General features: G+C 48.9%; 1 protein-coding gene and 1 non-coding gene across 7 annotated transcripts in view; one reads left to right on the top strand and one right to left on the bottom strand.

Moving 5' to 3' along the window:
* Positions 1-6,602: 6,602 nt before the first annotated feature.
* Positions 6,603-6,718, top strand: LOC119003391 (U5 spliceosomal RNA). Its single transcript, XR_005069952.1, has one exon. It is a non-coding gene; the product is annotated as a U5 spliceosomal RNA (small nuclear RNA).
* A 1,969-nt stretch (positions 6,719-8,687) lies between these two features.
* Positions 8,688-19,707, bottom strand: part of ARMH1 (armadillo like helical domain containing 1) — a 41,646-nt gene continuing 30,626 nt past the window's right edge. For 5 of the 6 annotated variants that reach the window (XM_037069670.1, XM_037069671.1, XM_037069667.1 and 2 more), the window contains 5 exons: positions 9,920-10,042; positions 9,771-9,843; positions 9,532-9,661; positions 9,381-9,458; positions 8,688-8,967 (listed from right to left, as the gene is read on the bottom strand). In XM_037069670.1, coding sequence (XP_036925565.1) covers positions 8,725-8,967; positions 9,381-9,458; positions 9,532-9,661; positions 9,771-9,843; positions 9,920-10,042 — 647 coding nt within the window. In that variant the 3' untranslated portion in view covers positions 8,688-8,724. Of the gene's footprint in view, positions 8,968-9,040; positions 9,123-9,380; positions 9,459-9,531; positions 9,662-9,770; positions 9,844-9,919; positions 10,043-19,707 lie in introns of all 6 variants that reach the window. The other variant, XM_037069672.1, reaches the window with a different exon arrangement.

Genomic DNA, 19,707 nt, shown 5'->3' with positions numbered 1-19,707 from the left:
GGAAATCGCGCCTCCAAAGGCTGAGAGTTCCCAGACCCCAGCTCTCATGAATACTACAGGTTTAGCCCTGGCTAGGTGGCTGAGTCTGTTGGAGCGTCATTCGAAACACCCAACAGGCTGCAGTTGCGTTTGGGTCAGGGCACATTCTTAGGCTGAGGTTTCACTGCAGTGCCTGTGAGAGGCCTGTGATCGAGGTTTCTCTCTCTCCTTTCCTTTCTAAAATGAAGAAATTTATTCTCCAGTGAGGATAAAAAAGCAAAAGCAGAACAATAACACATGACCAAGGGTAGATGGAGGACATACCAACTTCAGAAGAGTGGATAGGCCCTGGCTGGTGTGGCTCAGTGGACTGAGTGTCCAGCCTGGGAACTGAAAGGTGGCAGGCTCAATTCCCAGTCAGGGCACACGCCTGGTTTGCAGACCAGGTCCCCGGTTGGAGGCATGTAAGAGGTACTCAGTTGGTGTTTCTCTCCCTCCTCCCTCTCTAAAAGTAAGTAAAATCTTATTTTTTTAACGACATTTCTTATTTTATTTTTTAAAAAATTTATTTCTTTTTAGAGGGGAAGGGAAAGAGAGAGGGAGAAAAATATTGTATGCTTGCTTCTCATGCGTCCCATCCCGGGAACTGGCCTATAACCCAGGCATGTGTCCTGACTGGGAATCGAACCGCAATCCTCTGGTTCCCAGGCCCGAGCTCAATCCACTGAGCCACACCAGCCAGGGTTAAAAGTAAGTAAAATCTTTTTTAAAATTGTAGGTAGCACAGTTGATGGTGAGGAGCAAGTGGGATTGTGGGTATATAAGAGCAGGTTTCAACTGTATATATAAAGGTTTTGTTTTACAAAACCAACCCAGCTCTGGCTCATATGGCTCAGGACTGAGCGCCAGCCTGTGAACCAAAAGGTCACTGGTTCAATTCCCAGTCAGGGCCCATGCCTCAGTTGTGGGCCGGGTCCCCAGTTGAGGGCTTGCGAGAGGCAACTGATTGATATATCTCCAGCACATTGTTTCTCTCCCTCTCTTTTTCCCTCTTGCCCTCTCTCTAAAAATAAATACTTTTTTCAAAGAAAGAAAACAAACCCACACTTATGTATTTATTTACTTTTTAAAGATTTTATTTTTAGAGACGGGCAGAGAAGGAGAAAGGGAGAGAAATATCAATGTGTGCTTGCCTCGAGCACGCCCCCCATACCGGGGACCTGGCCCTCAACCCAGGCATGTGTCTTGACTGGGAATTGAACTGTCGACTCTTTGGTTCGTAGCCTGTGCTCAATCCACTGAGCTACACCAGCCAGGGCCACACTTCTATTTTTAAAAGAATTTAATTTTTAAGAAGATTTTATTTGTTTATTTTTAGAGAGAGAAAGGGAGGGAGAAAGAGGAGAGAAATATCAGTGTGTGGTTGTTTCTTGGCGCTCCCAACTGGGGGACCTGGCCCACAACCCAGGCATGTGCCCTGACTGGGAATTGAACCCAGAGATCTTCTGGTTCCCAGGCCGGCACTCAATTCACTGAGCCACACCAGCCTGGGCTAGTTTTTAATGAGTTTAAGTCCTTGATGGGCACAGTATTGCACAGATTCTGTCTAATGGCCTTAGCAGGAAGGTTGTTTCAGACTTCGGCACAAACCTCACTGTTTTCGTGGGCTCAGATCACTCTGAGTGTGTCACTCAGATCACTGGGTGTGTCACCCTGTGGTTCTTTCCTTGTGCACGTAAGTGTATCTCTTGCTTAGAGATCATTTAGTTTATCAGGGGCATAAACACCTTCCCTTTTCGGGAGAGCTGTGTGTCCCCTCGGGTTCTGAGGCCCTGCCTAGAGCCAGCAGAAACGGCCCTGACCACAGCCTCCCAGACCAGTTTGCCCTCAGCAGTCCTGCGTCCCGCAAGCCTCCACCGGCTCCAACGTGGGGGAGAGCGGGCTGTGCAAGGTTTTATTTGCTTTTCAAATAGATCTAAAGCACATTTGAAGAGATGTTCATATCGATTAAATCTGCATACCAGGTGTTTTTGTCTTCTACGCTTTTCTGTGGAGTTAGAATTAGTTCATTATGAATTTTTAAAGTCATAATGAAAGAGAAGAGAGGAAGTTGAGATAAGGGGAAAATCAAGAACTCTTTTAGTATAGAAGTTATTTCACCTAATTAAGGACACACACATTGAAATCTCTGATGTGTGACTCAATTCAAGATTGTTTAGAAAATCACAGAAGTCACTTTTAAAAGTCTAATGTAAAAATTAACTCAAAATCGTACCAGTTGGTGGAAATGCGTCCTCAGTAAAGATCACTAAGTTCTTAAGGTGAAGCTCAGTGGAAACTAGCTGTTTAGCATGAAAAGTTCCATTTGTCCTCTTGTGGCTTCAGGAAAGTTTGTTTTTTGTTTTGGAAAAAAGTTCTGACAGGACCGCCCGCCTGTTAAAAACGAAGCGAAGCCTTTTCTTTGTCGCGGCTGCTCACCGTTTTCCACGGCGGGCGCGCCGCAGGCCCGCCGGCCCCTCCGCTCCCTGCCCGCGTTCCCGCTCAGTTGGGCGGTCGTGGAGCCTGCTGGGTCCTCGGGGAAGAAGTGGTCAGTTGAGAGGACAGACGGCTGGGGCCACTGAGGGGGAGCGCACGGAAGCAGCGCGGCCACCAGCCCCGGGGAGCCGGCCTGTGCCGGGAGTAGGAGAGAAGCGGGCATGGGTCAGGTCGCAGGGTGGCAGAGGGCAGTTCATGGTTTGTGCTTTTTCTCAGCGAGTCTGCGGAGGGAGGGTTGGGAGGAGGTGCGGGAGGGCTTCTGCGAGAGGGTCCAAAGCGGGTGCCCGGGAACAAGCCGGACGGCCCCCCGGAGACGTGTCGGGTGTGGCAGTGGGACCTCCATCAAAGGCTTGGCTCGGTTGTCCGGCTCTTCTGCGGCTCCAGGACAATCGGGCCTTCCCTGCTGCCGAAAAGGCCGCGGGAGAGGGAGGACGAGGGGGCGAGTGAGGAAGGAACCTCAGGGGAACGGCGAGGGGGCCCAGCTCCGTGAACGATCATCGATCATCGTCGTGGTGGAGTTTTCACCCGCGCCGCTCCCCTTCCCTCCGTCCATTTGTCACCAGGGAGTCAGAGTCTGGGCCTGTCTCTCACCCGTGGCGGCCCCCATTCTCCTCCTCCGGCCCCTCTCCCATCCCCTTCCCGGCTATTGTTTAGTTCCTCTCACCTGGATCTTCACTCTCCCTCCCTGCTGGCTACTTCCCATCAGCGTTTAAACAAACATGTTTAACATTCTCCTAGTATTAACAAAAGTTGGGGGAAGGCTGCCTTTAATCTCAGAATATTCCCGTCCATTGCTCCCCTGTTTGCAAGTCTCATGGGGCCCCTTAGTGTTCAGGAGATGCCCGCCTGTGAGGGGAAAGGCAAAGGAGAGAGTGCGCACTGGGGTCTTAGTCTTGAGGGTTTTAAAGGCTGGGAGCTTAGGTGAGGTGTCAAGGAAGGATCTCAATAGACTGTGCGTCAACTTGCCAGGTGTGTGCTCTCAAGGTCCGGCCTCCACTTATTCGCTGGTACTGGAGCTGGGGGTGGGGTGGGGTAATTAGTCATTGCAGCTGGTCCTGGTGTCACCGGCCTGGTTTTGCTACTTTACTGGGCCTGATGCTGAAATAAAACTGAAGCCTAGATGTTATACTATGGAGGAAAGGTCAGAAGGTCTAAAACGCAGGATCAGTGATATCCAGGGGAGGGAAGGCCAGGATGGGGCTGAGGTCTGGTCATGTTTTTATTTATTATTATTATTATTATTATTTTAAATTATTTTATTTATTTGTTTTTTTTAGAGAGAGGGGAAGGGAAGGAGAAAGAGTAGGAGAGAAACATCAGTATGTGGTTGCCTCCCATGCGTCCCCCACTGGGAACTGGCCCGCAACCCAGGCATGTGCCCTGACTGGGAATCGAACCGCGATTGGCCGGTTCCCAGGCCAGCGCTCAATCCACTGAGCCACATCAGCCAGGGCTATTATTATTATTATTTTTAAGACAGAGAGGAAGGGAAGGAGAAAGGGAGAGAAATATTGATGTGAGAGAGAAATATGTGGTACATGCCCTAACAGGGACCAAAATGCAACCTAGGCAAGTGCCCCGACTGCCTTTTTGAATCAAACTTGGCCACATTCCTCTTTGCCGGATTACATCCAACAAACTGAGCCACGCAGCTCAGCACCCTGGGTCACTTTTGGACCTTGGTAGGCGCCCAGGGCTTTCTGCCTTGGCGACCTGTATCTGGCTGTAAATTGCTCGGCCAGTCGATTCACCTGTCACAGTCTCCCCATTCCACTTGCCAAGGAAATTTCCTAGCTTCTCACTATTCTGCCTCAACAACCCTTCCAGCTACAGTCTCTTTAGTTTTTCAGGGTCAAAATTCTCAGAAGACGCACCCACACTCCAGCTGCGTTCTCTGCTTTTGCTTTCCGCTCGCCCCCTCCCTTCAGTCGGGCTCCCACCACCTTCACTCCGTGCAGACAGCTCAGGACGAGGCCACCAGCCATAGCCCTGGTGCGACTCAAACGCACGCTGCAGTGCCTCTCCCTGGGTCAGACTTTTGACAGTACACACCACTCCTTCCTTCTCGAAACTTCTTCTCTGCTTTTGATTTCTGTGCTGTCCACACTCCTGGTTTTCTCCAGCCTTCCTAATTTCACACATTCCTTCTGCCACACCCCTCCTTTAGGCTTCTGTTCTCGAGGGACCTGTCCTAAAAGTTTTTCTCTCCTTACTTTATATTCTTTTCTTGGGCCAATCCAGGCTATTTCCAGGTCCAGCCTACCATTTATTTCCCTCTGGCTTTACTGCTCAGTGTCCTAAATTGTTTCTGAGGGGGAGCAAAGTTTGTCACCCCAAAATATGTCTGGCTGGCCTCAGAAGCCTGTCCAGCACCAGGAACAAAGCAGATTTGTTGACTGAGTAAAGAGATGAAGGATGGGTGAGTGTATGGGTCTTCCTACTAGTGCTCCAAGGGGCTCCAAGGTCATTCACCTTGGGTAGTATTACATCCCTGTCTACTAGGTTGTCTTCAGGAAAATATTCATGTTTCAGGTGTGCTTGAGAATGTGTTGCTTGTTCTCCTGGGATAGAATTGTTTGTTCTTGGAGTAGCAATGCTGACCCCTACTGGTGGCTTAAATTACAGAAATTTATTGTCTCTTCTGTAGGACTCACATTAACTAATTACATTTGCAATGACCCTATTTCCAAATGAAGTTATTACTGAACTCAAGGGGTTCGCCCACTTGGGGTGTTCTGTTCAAGAATAAGACCTGGTCATTGTTAGTTTTATTTACTTGCAGCAAGTAAGGAGACAGGGAATTCACATTCAAGGCCCGAGGGAGGCGTAGCCATTGCTTATATACACTGTTTGGTTAATTACATGTTGATTTCTTTGCAATTGGCTACACTTATCAGGTTGAGTTCCTGTCAAGCTCATCCTATTTACAGCTGCATCTACAAAACACCATGCTACATTTTAACATTTAGTAACAATAGTATTTATCTCTTGCCACTGTGGCTCAGTTGGTTGGAGTGTCATCCAAAAGATTGCCGGTTCATTCCCCATTTGGGGGGTGTATGATGTTTCTTTCTCTCATTGATGTTTCTCACTCTCTTTTCCTTTCTCAATAAAAGCAATGGAAAAAAAGTCCTTGGGTGAGGATTTAAAAAGAAAATAGCATTTAGCAAGAGCTGCCCAGACCCTGGGACCCTTGTCCTATCTGATGAAGGTCACATTTTGAGGTACCAAGGGTTAGGACTTCAACATACCATTTTTGGGGGGGGATGCAATTCAACCCAAAACACCAAGTGATGCTGATGATGCTTTAAAACACCAATGAGATCATATTATTCTCCTTTGAAGCTTTCCAATGGCTTTCCATTGCTCATAAGGTAAATCCAAGCTCTTTGCTCAGTATTGAAGCCCCATCAACATTTGGTTCCTGCCACTTAACCCCTTAACCTTTCTTCACCACTCTTGCTCATAACTGTGCATGGTGCCTCTCTGCCTAGAACGCCTTACTTCTATGGATCCTTTAATGCTCTGCCTATGTATCACTGAACATTCCATTAACAGTGCTCTTCTCACCTACCTGCCTCCTAGGCACAGGGTTTGACATAGTGCTCAATAAATTGTTGTTAAATGAATATATGAAGACAATTCTTTTGAAGCCTTTTTTAAAATTCAATTTTAATTTTTTTAAATTCAAGAAAAATTTTAACTTGTAATTCCATGTATAAAAGATTTGCGCGTTGGATCTGGCTTCTATATTCCTCCCAGTGCAGCCTTTGCTCTGCCCTCTGTTGGTGGCCAGCGGGAAAACTAAAGAACTATTTAAGGTATTTCCGGAAACCGGGAGGGAGTGAGCGACTCATTCATTTACATACCCACAATGCATTGCACACAGGAGATTGCCTACTTTAAAATGGCTAGATTATTCTTTTTTCTTTCCACTTTTTTTACCCATTAAGCGTGAGAAACGTGAGACTGTTTTCACAGTGTTTCTTAAGTAAGGCAGAAGCTACTAACTCTTTTGTGGAAATAATTACTATTGCTGATCTAGGAGTGCTGGTTACCCGAGAATTGAATGAGGCTGCTAGGAAGACATACTCTGGTTTCTCTTCAGATCGCATAAATCTTTCGCCTTTTACTAAAGATTTCCGTGGAGAGGAACAATTCTGAGTTTATACCCAATTTTTTGAGGCCTTGCGTTTGCAGGGCTCATAATATTGTATGAAAAGTAGACCTTGTATGTACTTGTACTGTAGGCTTTCTGGCAGCTGTTTTGTTTAGGTAGGAAAGTATTATTTTACACTTGACTAGCAACGTTTTGCAACCAACGCTGTACCTATAGAAGCTATTTTTGGGAGTTTTTAGGTTTTTTTTTCTAAGTATGTAAACTTTTGGCAGAGCTTATAGTGTATTTTTCTAAGTTGTAATAGTGGCTATAGTTACTAACATAAGCCACAGGTTGCTTTCCTCCCTACATTAATTTCTAAGTCCTTCCCAGCGCTAGAGCGGGGTTGTTGGTTGTGTAAAATAGAAAGGGGGGGGGGCGGCGGCGCGGTGAGTCTCGCGCTTCAAGGTCGTTCACGGTAGGTGGCGTTATGTTTCTATGTTGTAGGTTGTCTTTAGAAAAATATTCAAGTCTAGACGTGCCTTGGGACGTGCAGCTTGTTCTCCCGGGATAGAATTGTGTGCTCTTGCTAGAGGCAATGCCAGACGTGGATGGAAAAAAGGCCCGCGCTCTCCTTTGGGGAGGAAGGACTCAGCTCCGGGAGAGGTTCCCACCATAACCTTACCTAGTAGCACCTACACATATGTAAAAGAACTTCAAGGACTTTCGCTTCGTTTCGAAGTCTGCAGATTTCTGTTCACACGTTAGAGACCACTAAGCACGGCAAGCATTAACTTGAACTGTCTGTCTTTTATGTCTGGGTTGGGGCCTGGCACAGAGCGGTCGACCAATGGACGTCTGCTACCTATAGATTATCTTGTTGACATTTTTTTGAGGCCTTGAATAAAACTTTTCAAATTTGAGCTTAGCTATATCTGTTCACAAACATTTTTTCAAGGCAGTACCTGAGCATCTCAGGCAAGGCCCGCTTCTATCACCAAGTGTTGCACTTATGTAACTCTGCTTAAAAAAATGTAAAAATAGAAATATAATTACTTGCTTTTTATTCATTTATTTTTTTTAGAGAGAGAAGGGGGAGGGAGAGAAATATGGGTGTTTTCCATCCGTTGCCTCTAGCATACATCTCGATCTAGGAACTGGTAACAGAGGCCTGTGCCCCAACTGGGAATCAAACGTTTGATCTTTCGCTTTGCTGGACTGCACCCACCAACTTAGCCACACCGGCCAGGGCAGTTCTTTAAAATAGAAAATCCATTTAGCTTTATGGAAATATATAACTGTATTTTGTTAAGTTTTCTCTCCTCCCTCAGCGTAGAGGAAAGCTGAGGCTCAAAATTGGTTTAGGTGAATTTGAAGGTGGAGCCGCCTCAGACTGACAGTATCGGGGCTGGTGATGCCCTCTTGTGGCATCCTGGAGAATTACTGCCGGCTGACTTTATTTTCACTGATTTGAGGGACAATTCCTTTATAACACTTCCATTCTTCATCCATACATGACAGACATTGTTCTCAATGTTTGGATTATACCATTAAAGGAAAAAAAATATTATACCTGTATATCTCATCTCTACATGTGTCTGTCTATCCTTGCCCTAGTGGAGCTTAAATTCAGCTGGACAGACAACAAATAAATAAATAAATATCATGGGCAAAAAACGGCCGTGTAAGGGGGGATTGGGGGCTGTAGTGTCAGGAGAGATATAGTGTGGGTTGCAACTTAAAAAAAGAAGAGCCCTCAATGAGAAGGTAACTGTGTAGGGTTGAAAGGAGATGAGGGAGTTAGCCCTGGGGGGTAGATACCTGGGTGAGAGCTTTTAAGAACAGAACCTCTGTCATTGTTCAGCAGAAAAGCCAGCACAAAAGTCCTAAGGCATGAGCTTGTTTGTCAATTTTAAGACGCACACAGCCAGTATGTTTGGAGCCAGTGACGGAGGAAGAGAGAAGTAGGCGACAGTTCAGAGGTAATGGGAGACTAGATCACTGAGGGCCCTGCTCTCCCTGGACCTTCTTCCCCACTTCACACACAGATAACAGATAAATAGTAAGACTTTATTGAGCTTGTCCCAGCCAGCAGCTCTCCCTCTCCCCAACTAGGGTGCCTGACCCACAGCCTCCCACCAAGGGCCAAGTGGGGTTGCCCTGAGATGGACCTCAGGGTCCTCTGCTGGACTTTCTGCCACACAGCGTTGGCCTTCCCAGCTTGCCACAGAGGCTCTGTCACTCCTGTCCTTCCTTATCCTCCTGGAAGTGAGTGATGTCATCCAGCTGCTCCTGATCACCAAGGCCATCGTCAGAGTGCCTATTGCCGTACAAGAGGCCCCTGGGGTATAATGCTGGAAACAGGGAGGTGAGCCTGAGTCTGAGCCAGCTGTACCTCTGCTCCAGGTCCCCTCACTCCCTACTCACTTTTGGTTACATTGACTTTGTTGGCTGCCAAGATGTCCACCTGAACGCTATCCATTTTCATGTACAAGTCCTCTGCGTTGCTCTGAGGACAGGAGGAAGTGGAATGTGGCGGAGGTGCGGGGGGGGGGGGGGTCTGGGTTTGGAGCAGGCTTGAGCACAGCGATGTTGCATGCAAGAGCAGGAAATGGAAGGGAAAGATGCCAGGCAGAGCCCAAGCCAGGGGGGTCCCTCCCTGCAGCTGACCACCAGGCCCAAACTGTGTGGGCAAGCGTGGGGGAGGCACCATTCTGTTTTGGCCAGCTGCTCTTTGTGGCGGGTGCAGGGGGGTGGGAGCACTTACAAGGAAGAGCTTGTAGAGTTCCTCTCCCATGGACCTGCGCACCTGCTCCTCCACCACTGGGAATGTCTGCACAAAGAACTACGACAGGCGGGCGGTGTGACTGGGTGCCCGCGCCCGGTTCCCACCACCCCACCAGTTGCCTCCCGCGCACCTCCAGTGTGAGGCTGGCCTGCCGCTGGCTGTTGCTGTGGTCCGTGTTGCCCATGGCGGCCATCAGGCTGGGCACCACATGCAGGTGCAGCATCTCCTCGGCTAGGCTCAAGTTGCCTCGTGCCAGGACCCTGGGCCGGTGATTCGAGCTGCAGTGACCCGCGGGGACTCGGCGGCGCCGCTGTCAGATCCCTCCTAGGCCTGCTTGCTCCATCCACCCACTGCCCTCTGTGCGTTTACCTGATGGCCTTGGCAGCTGCAGCCTGCTGCAGAAACACCGGCAGGTGGGCGGTGAGCTGGAGGGCCGCAGAGTCTGGTGGAGGGGAGACCGTGAGGCAGGGGCCCCTCCCCTCGCGGGGTACCTTCCCCAAGTCCCAGCGGATCCCTACCGGTCAGAATCTTGGGCTGCAGCTTGAGAGTCTCCTTGACGGATGGTATCAGCAGGTCCACAAGGCCCTTGAGCAGCGCGGGGCACACATCGTAGTTGACCAGGTCCTTGATCAGCTTGATGGCTGGGGAAGGGCAGAGGCCATGGAGAAAGGAGCCCGCAGCTCCAACGCTCTCCACCTTACCAAAGCAGCAAGGGGCCCCTTGAGCCAAGTCGCTTCCCTTTACTCCCATCCTCTTCATCGACCTTTGCTGACCTTTAACTGGCCAGCACTACCCACAGGGTGTGTGTGTGGGGTGGGGGGTGGGTGGACAGGGGACACACTTCAGTCATGCCCTCTTGGAGCTCTTGGTTATAGAGGAGGAGGAGGCTGAGCCTCGTGCCCGCCCCCCCATCAGCCATAGCTAGAGTAGGGAAGGTTGGGTGGTGAGCCCACTCATCAGAGAGGCCTAGAGGCTGTCCGAGCCGGAGGCCACAGAAGTGGAACCACCTTCGGCTTGGAGGAATACCAAAGGATTGGTGGAAGAGGGAAGGGCAGGGTTTCCAAAGGGAGACAAGGTGGGAAAGACAAAGGGGGAGGGAGACAGAGAAAGTGGTGGGGGATGCAGGGCAGAAAATGGGAAAGGGGTGGACGCAAAGCAGACAGGCAGTCTGGCGAATCTTTAGTTCCTGGAGAACTGTTACTGCGTCTTTCGTTGCCTCCGCTCTGTGCTGAGGGCAGCAAGATCCCTTTGCAATAACACTGTGACTGTCACCCCATTTTACATGACTGGGAATGAGGCTTAGGGAGGTAAAACGCTTTGCCTGAGGAACCACAGCTACGAAGGGGTGGAAGCAAAATGAAGAAAAGATTTCGTTGGGAAGGAGGAGACAATTCGAATTTATTAAAGGGATTTTCTGCAGCTATTTTCTAGTTATTCATTTCTTCCAACATTCGCTCAGCCTACAGACTATAGCCTCCTATGGTGCCAGGTGCACAGTGTGGCAACGAGAGCTTCCAAGGGCTGAGGGCTGTGGGAGCGCCTGGGAAGATGAGAGGGCTGTTTTTGTGAGGAGAGAGGAACCACAGAGAGGCGGAGCTAGAATGGGGCGGGGTGAGGTGCTCACGTGGCGGCACCCGATGGTCCACCCGCGGTAAATGTTGCTCTGAACACACACGCTCCCTACAAGGTGACGGGACTTAAAAAACGTGCTGTCCCCACTACAGGAGCCCGATGGACCTATCTCTCCACTTCCTCCTGGGGAGACTGGACTGGGGAAAAGTTCTTGTTTCCCTGAGTAGCTCATTTGCATGCCCGCATGCAAAATATACTACTCTATGAAAAGTATTATTATTGACTAATGAAAATTAACCTTCTGTTTCCTTGTCAGGAGATTTAAAAAAACATTTTATGTTTTAGACAGAGGGGAAGGGAGGGAGAAAGAGGGAGAGAAACACCAATGTGAGACACACTCATCCTCTTGGTCGCCGCCAGTGGGCGCCCCACCAGGGACCGAGCCTGCGCCCCAAGGCGTGTGCCCTGAGGGGAACTGCAGTCGCAGCCCTTCCGTGTGCGGGGCGAAGCCCAACCCACTGAGCCACCTGAGTCAGAACCCCTTGTCAGGAGATTTTACCCAGTAAAGACCATGCTTGGGATAATTCTCTACAGTGGTAGAAAAACTTTTATTTTTGAAGAGCTTTTGCTGGTAGGTGCAAAGACACCCCAAGCGTTGGGGGCCAGTGGTACCTGGGAAGACAGGCAGGAGCATCACGGTCTGGTTCCTCTTCAGGGAGAACACATTTTTCGTCTTTCATGGAAGATTCCATGGCGAGAAATACAGAGAAATTGGTGGTGATGTTTTTTAAGGTACTCCTTGCGAAAGGCTCAATATTGGGTTTACCAAAAACATGCTTGATTTCTTTTTAGTTGTATTTTATTAGTTATGCTACTACAATTGTCAAGTTTTTCCACTTTGCTCCCCCCACGCAGCACCCCCACTCCCTCAGGCAACCCCACACCATTGTCCATGTCCACGGGTCATGAGTGTAAGTTCTTCGGCTGCTCCACTTCCTATCCTGTACTCTGCATCCCCATGGCTATTCTGTACCTACCTATTAGTACTTCCGAATCCCTTTGCCTCTTCACCCATTCCCCTACACCCCCTCTCACCTGGAAACCATCAAACCCCCCCCATCCACGATTCTCCTCTTCTTCACTTAGTTTGCTTAATTTGTTTTATAGATTTGATTGTTGATAGATACGTATTTATTGCCATTTTATTGTTCATAGTTTTGATCTTCTTTTTCTTAAATAAGTACCTTTAACATTTCATATAATAATGTTAGGTGGTGGTGAATTTTTTTAGTTTTTCTTGTCTGGGAAGCTCTTTATCTGCCTTTCAATTCTAAATGGCATCTTTGCTGGGTAGAGCAATCCTGGCTGTAGGACCCTGCTCTTCATGGCTTTGAATGTTTCTTGCCAATCCTCCCAGCCTGCAAAGTTTCTTTTGAGAAATCAGCTGACAGTCATTGGGAAATGCTCTGTAGGTAATTCACTGCTTTTCTCTTGCTGCTTTTAAGACTTTTTATCTTTAACTGTTGGCATTTTAATTATGATGTGTCTTGGAGTGGGCCTCTTTGCGTGCATCTTGTGTGGGATTCTTTGTGCTTCCTGGACTTGCATGTCTATTTCCTTCACCAAATTAGGGAAGTTTTCTTTCATTATTATTATTATTACATTTTTTTAAAGAGAAGGGGAGAGCCCTGGCTGGTGTGGCTCAGTGGATTAAGTGCTGGCCTATGAACAAAAGGGATACGGGTTTGATTCCCAGTCAGGGCACATGCCTGGGTTGTGGGCCGGCCCCCAGTGAGGGGTGTGCAAGAGGCAACCACACACTGATGTTTCTCTCCCTCTCTTCCCCTGTCTAAAAATAAATAAAAAAGATAGCTCTTATCAGGTTGAGATTAAATTTTTTCAGAGTTTTTTTTCCTATCAAAATTATATATATATATATATATGCACTGGCTGGTGTAGCTCAGTGGATTGAGTACTGGCCTGCGAACCAAACAGTCACGTTCCTTTCCTTTCCCAGTCAGGGCACATGCCTGGGTTGCAGGCCAGATCCCCAGCAGGGGGCGTGTGAGGGGCAACCAACCACACATCGATGTTTCTCTCCCTCTTTCTTTCTCCCTTCCCCTCTCTCTAAAAATAAAGAAATCCTTTAAAAAGTTTTTTAAAAAAGATGATATATATAGATATATAGATATATGTATATAAATGCATTCCTAGGTGACATAATATTTCTAGATTCAATTTACTAATATTTAGTTAGAATTTTGGTGCTTGTGTTCATATGTGGTATTGGTGTACAGTTTCTCTATTGCATGCTGTGATTGATGGATTTTGCTTTTAAAAAAAATACATATAAAAATGACTTATTTATAGACAGAGGGGAAAAGAGGGAGAAAGAGGGAGAAAGAGGGAGAGAAACATTAATGAGTGATTGTCTCTCTTGTGCCCCCTACTGGAGACCTGGCCGGCAACCCAGGCATATACCCTGACTGGGAATTGAACCTGTGACCTTCTGGTTTACAGGATGGCACTCAATCTCCAGCCAGGGCCTTACTTGCTTGACTCCAAACAAAACTGTGCTGCCTAACAATGAACATGTGCTGGTGATTTATAACCCTGTCAGAAAACTGTCATTGATAATCACCAACAGACCAGAGGCCTGTTCACCCAGAGGCTGGGGTGGCAGCCAGCAGCCCGTCCCGAGTCTCTCACTCTGCACACTCCACTCCCCTTTGCCTTGTGCGGTGAGCACCGCCAGGGGGAGGAGAGCAACTCCCCCACTCCAGGCCTACAGTGCTCCGGCAGGAAGGAGGGAACCAGTTTGGGCTGGTGTGTAGCTCAAAGGCAAAGCACCCATAGGCTACCACAGAGAGAAGCCCATCCCCCTAAAATTGCCCCTGTGCCAGATCCTAGGGGCGTCTCCCCGTCATCCAGGCTCTAGGGCCATGGGACACACCAGAGGGCCAGTCCTGAAGCCCCACACAAAGCCAGTCTTGTCTCAGCCTGTTTTTCCCAATCACGAACTCAACCTTGGGGACGGGCCTTCTAGGGCAGCCCTTTCCTCTGTGGACTGGCCTGATTCAGAAACACTTCCTACGCCTGGCCAGCCACTGCCCCTGGGCTTCCCCTTTCGCCCAGGCCCTGAAATCCCAGCTGCATGCCCCACTCTGCTGGCCCCAGCCTGCAGTTGCTCTAATTTGGTCCTAATTTGGAGTCACAGAGCCAGCGACATAGTGAAGGGCGCCATGAGGGAAAGGGGCAGCACAGCGAGCCTCCCTGGCTCCCCCGACACCCCCACACCCGCACAAGAAGGCAGCCTGGATGCCTCTGGCTGCTTGCAGCCACTGCCCGCCCTGGCTGGTGCCTGAAACCCTCAAGTCATCCCCATGGGCTGCCTTATTGTTTGGTTCTGAAACCTTCTCTTCCTGGATCGTGAATTAGCGCAGCTTGGTTTTTGGATCCCAGTGGCTGGCTCCCGGCTATGCTGCTGCGCCTGGTCAGCTGCAGCACCTCCCTCAGTAGTTGTCGGGCTGCTTCAGGACAGAGCTGGTCTCCCCTAGTGCAAGGACACGGTGGGGAAAATGCCTGCCTGTGCCTCAGGGAGCTCTTCCTGCAGCGAGAAATGACTCAGTGGACACTCAGGGTAGGAGTGGGTAGATGAAGATATTTTATGAAATTCTCCGCCTGCGTAGGACCAAGCGCTCCCAGAGACAAATGCCTGGTTCTGCCCACTCACTCCACACTAGATGCTTGACCCTTCGCTGATTATGCATCTGCCACACTTGGAGTGCCTCAGGAAAATGAAGATTTATTCACCGAATCATTTTTGACTGTGTTTAAAAATTCATGACTGTCCCTATTTACACCCAAAGTGAAAGGGCTGGCACCTGCCCAAATGTCTCCACAAGAAGCACAGCCCAGCACAACTCTGTACGCTGCTCTCGTCGCTAAGCAGGGCAGACTCGTTCAGGGAGCGAACGATGACCAGAGACGACCGTCTTTGGCAGCTTCGTCCGAAGCCTGTGGTGCTGATGGCACCTAACTGTCCCACATGGAAGCAGTCACTGATCTATTCATCGATGCATCCATTTATCGAACAGACACTTACTGAGCCTCTTCTACGTGTCAGGCCCCGGTGCTAGGGCAGTGAGGAAGACTAAGATGCAGTCCCTGCCCTCGGGGATGACACAGTCTAAGGGGATACCACCAGTAAGGAAACCCGCATGTATGGTGCCGTGTTGTAAGAGGAATACAAAAGAAAGCAGGTTGGTCTGAGGGCATGTTGAGGGGGGTGGAGTGGGGGTAAAGATTCAGAAGACTTCTCTGGAGAAGGTGACATGTGAGTGGACAAAGCCATATGGAGAAGGGAGGGGCCGGAGTGAAGAATGAGGCGAGTGCCATGTTGGAAAGTACGTGCCACCCTGTGGCCAGGCGAGCAGGGCGGTACGGTTGGGACGCAGGGCGTTGCTGGTGAGAGCCAGGCCTGTGGAGGCAGCCGGCCCCTGCTTCTGAGGGCTTGGCACGCGCCATCCACTCTGGGGAGCCGGTGCTTTCTCATCTTTCACTTCAGAGAAAACTCAGACTCAAGAAGGGTGAGTGGCTTGCCCAGGGTGAAACAGTTAAGCAGTAGAAGGACTCTGTCGGATTCCAAAGCTCATATTCTTCACCACTAAACTCTGGTTGGTGGAGGAGTGGGAAACCGGACTCCGTGTGGGCACCGTGCTGGGGAGATGGAGACTGGCTTAGAGGTGAGAAATACGAAGACCCGGATTATAGAATGAGACAGAATGGAGAAGAGGGAACACATTGGGATGATATTAAGGAGTTTACTGGTCTTGTTAGAAGTTGGCTGAAGATGCGAAGTAGAAAGAAATGATTGTCCATGTTTCTGGGTGAGACTGAGTGGTTTTTACTGAGGTTGGGCCTTGGACAATGAAAGGTTTGGGGCTGCAATATCAGGAGTCCAGTTCTGAGCATGGTTAGTCACATCCAAGGGGAGGTGTTCAAGGCCAAGTGGAAGTAAGGGTCTGGCGCTCAGGGGAGGTCTGAGCTGTAGAGAAGTCACCCAGCCACTCAGCCCGTCATCCACGAAATGGGAATAATAACAGTGCCGACCTCATCAGTTTGTTTTGAGGATTAGACCAGTAAAGAGCTAGAGCAGTACTTAACATACAGTAAAATACTTATAAATGTTATCCACTATTGTTTCTGCCACTACTGTAAGTAGTAGTTAAAACCGTGGAAGTGGAGGCCCTGACCAGGTAGCTCAGTTGGTCAGAGTGTTGTTCCAATATGCCAAGGTTGGGGGTTTGATCCTTGGATGGGGCACCTACAATAGGCAACCAGCAAATGTATAAATAAGTGGGACAACAAATCAATGTTTCTTTCTCCCCCCCCCAAAAAAAATCATGAACGAAACAAAAAAACCATGGGAGTGGATTAGGTACCACAGAAAGAAAAGAAAGATGGGAGGACCCAGGGTTGAATCCTAAGAGAAAAAGAAGGGGTGGTGGAGGAACAGGAATGGACTGAGAAGCAGTTTCCAGAGAGGTGGCAGGATGCCAGGAGAGCTGGGTCTGGGAAGGAAGAGGAGAGTATTCGGGGGAAGGGGGTGGATCAGGAGAGTTTGAGAAATTAAGGGTTTATGCCCAGTGAGGCTGGGAAGCAGCTCCGCAGGGCGCATGCTCATTCACTTGGCAAGTATCCGGTGAGTAGGTGTCAGCCACAATGCTGGTGCTGACTGAAACAGCAGTGAATAGTGCAGGTGCAAGGAGTGGGCCACTGACACTCAGTGAAGACTGCAGTGCAGGAGGCAAGAGTCCGCCCATCCAGAGAGCAACCACAGAACCACAGCCTATCAGCACTGGGAGAAAGCTTGGTAATCACCTGTTGGACAGACAAAGAAACCCGGCACAGATGACTTGCCCAGGGAATCACAGTAAAAGAGGAGACGGTGCTGCAGCAGCAGGCTTGGCATTCTTTCGGCGGATGAACCCTTAGAAACGGGTCTGCACCTGGGAATTGTGGCTGTGCCATGGGAGCATTTCCAAGCACCCAGCACTGAGGAGGTCTGTTTTACACTTCTTGCTCCTAGAGCCTTGGCAAACCGGGGTCCAGTGTTTTCTCTTCATTTCCAGACAAGACTGCCACCTGCTGGCCACAGCTGAGAAGTACGCGTCAATGTGCGCCCACATCCAGGTTGGCTTCCTTTTCCGGCAGGATAGGAGTGCAGGTGTGGCCAGTCGTGCTGTTGTACGGAAAAAACCTGTGTCGGGCGCATCTTCCTGACCAATTACATTCTGTGTCTTATTTCTGTACGTTTTCCACCTCTTTCACCACATCCTGTTCACCACCCAATGTTGAAACATTAAATTTTATACACTATTTCGTTTTAAAAAGCGAGGCCACAGAGTAACTAATGTGTTGTGCTGTGGTGGTATGTGAATTGCTATGTGGGCCTGGTATCCGCTCTCCTGGGCCGGTCTCACACCGAGTCCAGCCAGCCCACTTGCCGGCGGCGCCTGACCTGCCCCGGAGTCGTCTGGAGTCAAGCATTGCTGTACCAGGGGTGTGAGGGGAGACACCGCCAGGCCAGGGTGGACACCGAGCTTCTGAGGAGCCAGGCAAACTGGGAAACAAGAAATTTTCCCAAGGGCTTTCTATTTTTAAGCAATGCTGGAAGACTGTATAAGGAAACTTACAAATGCCAAATAAAGCGGCGTGACCAAAGTGCTCACGTAATTTGGGGTTGCTGTAGCGGAGGTGGTTTGGCGGCAGAATTCTCATATAACTTCAGGGAAATAGCATATCCTTAGAAAATATTCAGCAGGTTTTTTGGTTTTTTTTTTTAAGATTTTACTCATTTGTCTTTAGAGGGGAAGGGAAGGAGAGAAGGAGAGAAATATCAATGTATGGTTGCCTCTCGTGTGTCCCTCGCTGGGAACTGGCCTGCAACCCAGGCATGTGCCCTGACTGGGACTCGAACTGCAATTCCTAAGTTCGCAGGCCCGAGCTCAATCCACTGAGCTACACCAGCCAGGGCATCAGCAGGTTTTTATGTGGAACTATCATTTGGTGTCAGAGTCTTGTGAAGCCCACGGACGGAATGAAGATTAGCAGCTTCTAGGGGCTGAGGGCCAGGGATGGCGAGCAGGTGCTTGGTGACACAGTTTCCTTTTGGGTAATTAAAACATTTTAGAGCTACGGGTGGCGGTTACTTAACATCATAAATGTAGACCAAGTGGCACTGAGTTGCTCATTTAAAAATGGTTAATTTTATGTCTCGTGAATTTTATCTCAATTTTTAAAATGCTTTTATGAAGAAAAAGTAAACCAAATCTGTAATTAATTTCTAAATAAATCATACTTCTTAGTATTAGGAATCTGTACAATATCACAAAACTGAGAAACTAAGGAAAATTAACAGTGATGTTCTTGCCTACCACCAGTCTCTCCAGGTATTTGGTGGGTGGGGGAAGAGATGTCACATATTCAAGGACTTGTCCATGTCCACCCTGTTTGGTCACTTAGGGCCACTGTTTCCCTGCACTAACACCCCTAGAAAATTCCACTAAGTCACTGCAGTGCAGTTTGCTCAGCCATTCGCTCTGCTGTTGTCCTTGTGGCTGATGAGCTGCACTTTTGACAATCTGAAGTCACTGTATCAGTAACTCTAGTTACTCATAGGGTTTGGGTCAAAAAATTTCATTCTCCAGCCCTGGCTGCTGTGGCTCAGTGGATTGAGCACGGGCCTGCGAACTAGAGGATCATGGTTCGATTCCCAGTCAGGGCACATGCCTGGGTTGTGGGCCAGTTCCCAGCAGGGGACCCACGAGAGGCAACCATACATTGATATTCTCTCCCTCTCTCCTTCCCTTCCCCTCTAAAGATAAATAAATAAAATCTTTAAAAATTTTTTATTCTTCAAATAACCTTTTTTCCCCAAATTCACTAGCATTTCCACTTTACCATAAATTTGTTTCTTATCCCCATTTTTTATTTTTCAGCAATTTTTATTAGATGGTATATTGGTTTTAAAATATGCCCCACAAATTTTTTTTCCTTCAAGGAAAGTATGTTTTCCTTCAAGAGCTGGAGCCCAATTCTCCTCCTCTTGGGTGTGGGCTGGACTTAGTGACTGGCTTCTAGTGACTAGAGTAAAACACAAGTGACAGAAGGGACAGTGTGCAACTTCTGAGACTGGATCGTAACTGACTTTGGGGCTTCCTCTGCTCTCCGGGACCACCTGCCCTGGGAGAAGCAGCTGCCCTGTTGAGAGGACACTGGAGCAGCCCCGTGGAGGGGCCTGCATGGTGGGGAACTGGGGGCTCCTGCCAGCAGCCTGCACTAACACACCAGGCATGTGAGCGAGCCGCAATGGAAGTGGGCTTGCTAGGCCCAGGCATGCTTTTGGATGACGGGGGCCCCAGCTGACCACCTCACTGCAGCCTCGTGAGACACCTTATGCCACAACCTCTTGTGAAGCTGCTTCCAGATTCCTGACCCACAAAAACGATGTGAGATAATGAATGGGTCTTTTTTTTTTGCTACTAAGTTTTGGGGTAAGTTGTTATTAGCAATAGGTAACAAATACAGATGGACTGATTTAACAGCTTTTGCAGATTTCTGCAAAGTCTGAAAATATTGGCTTTCATCTTGTCTTCCTAGCAGGGTCTTCAGGCATCTTCCTTCGTCTCTGCCCCAGCTCGGTGTGGCTGCGGGGCGGGGCATGGGGCGG

Source organism: Sturnira hondurensis, unplaced genomic scaffold (assembly GCF_014824575.4).
Source record: "Sturnira hondurensis isolate 20B ecotype Veracruz unplaced genomic scaffold, ASM1482457v3 Scaffold0018725, whole genome shotgun sequence".
Taxonomy (NCBI): domain Eukaryota; kingdom Metazoa; phylum Chordata; class Mammalia; order Chiroptera; family Phyllostomidae; genus Sturnira; species Sturnira hondurensis.
Note: the sequence above shows the minus strand (reverse complement) of the source record. Positions and strands in the feature narration are given on the sequence as shown.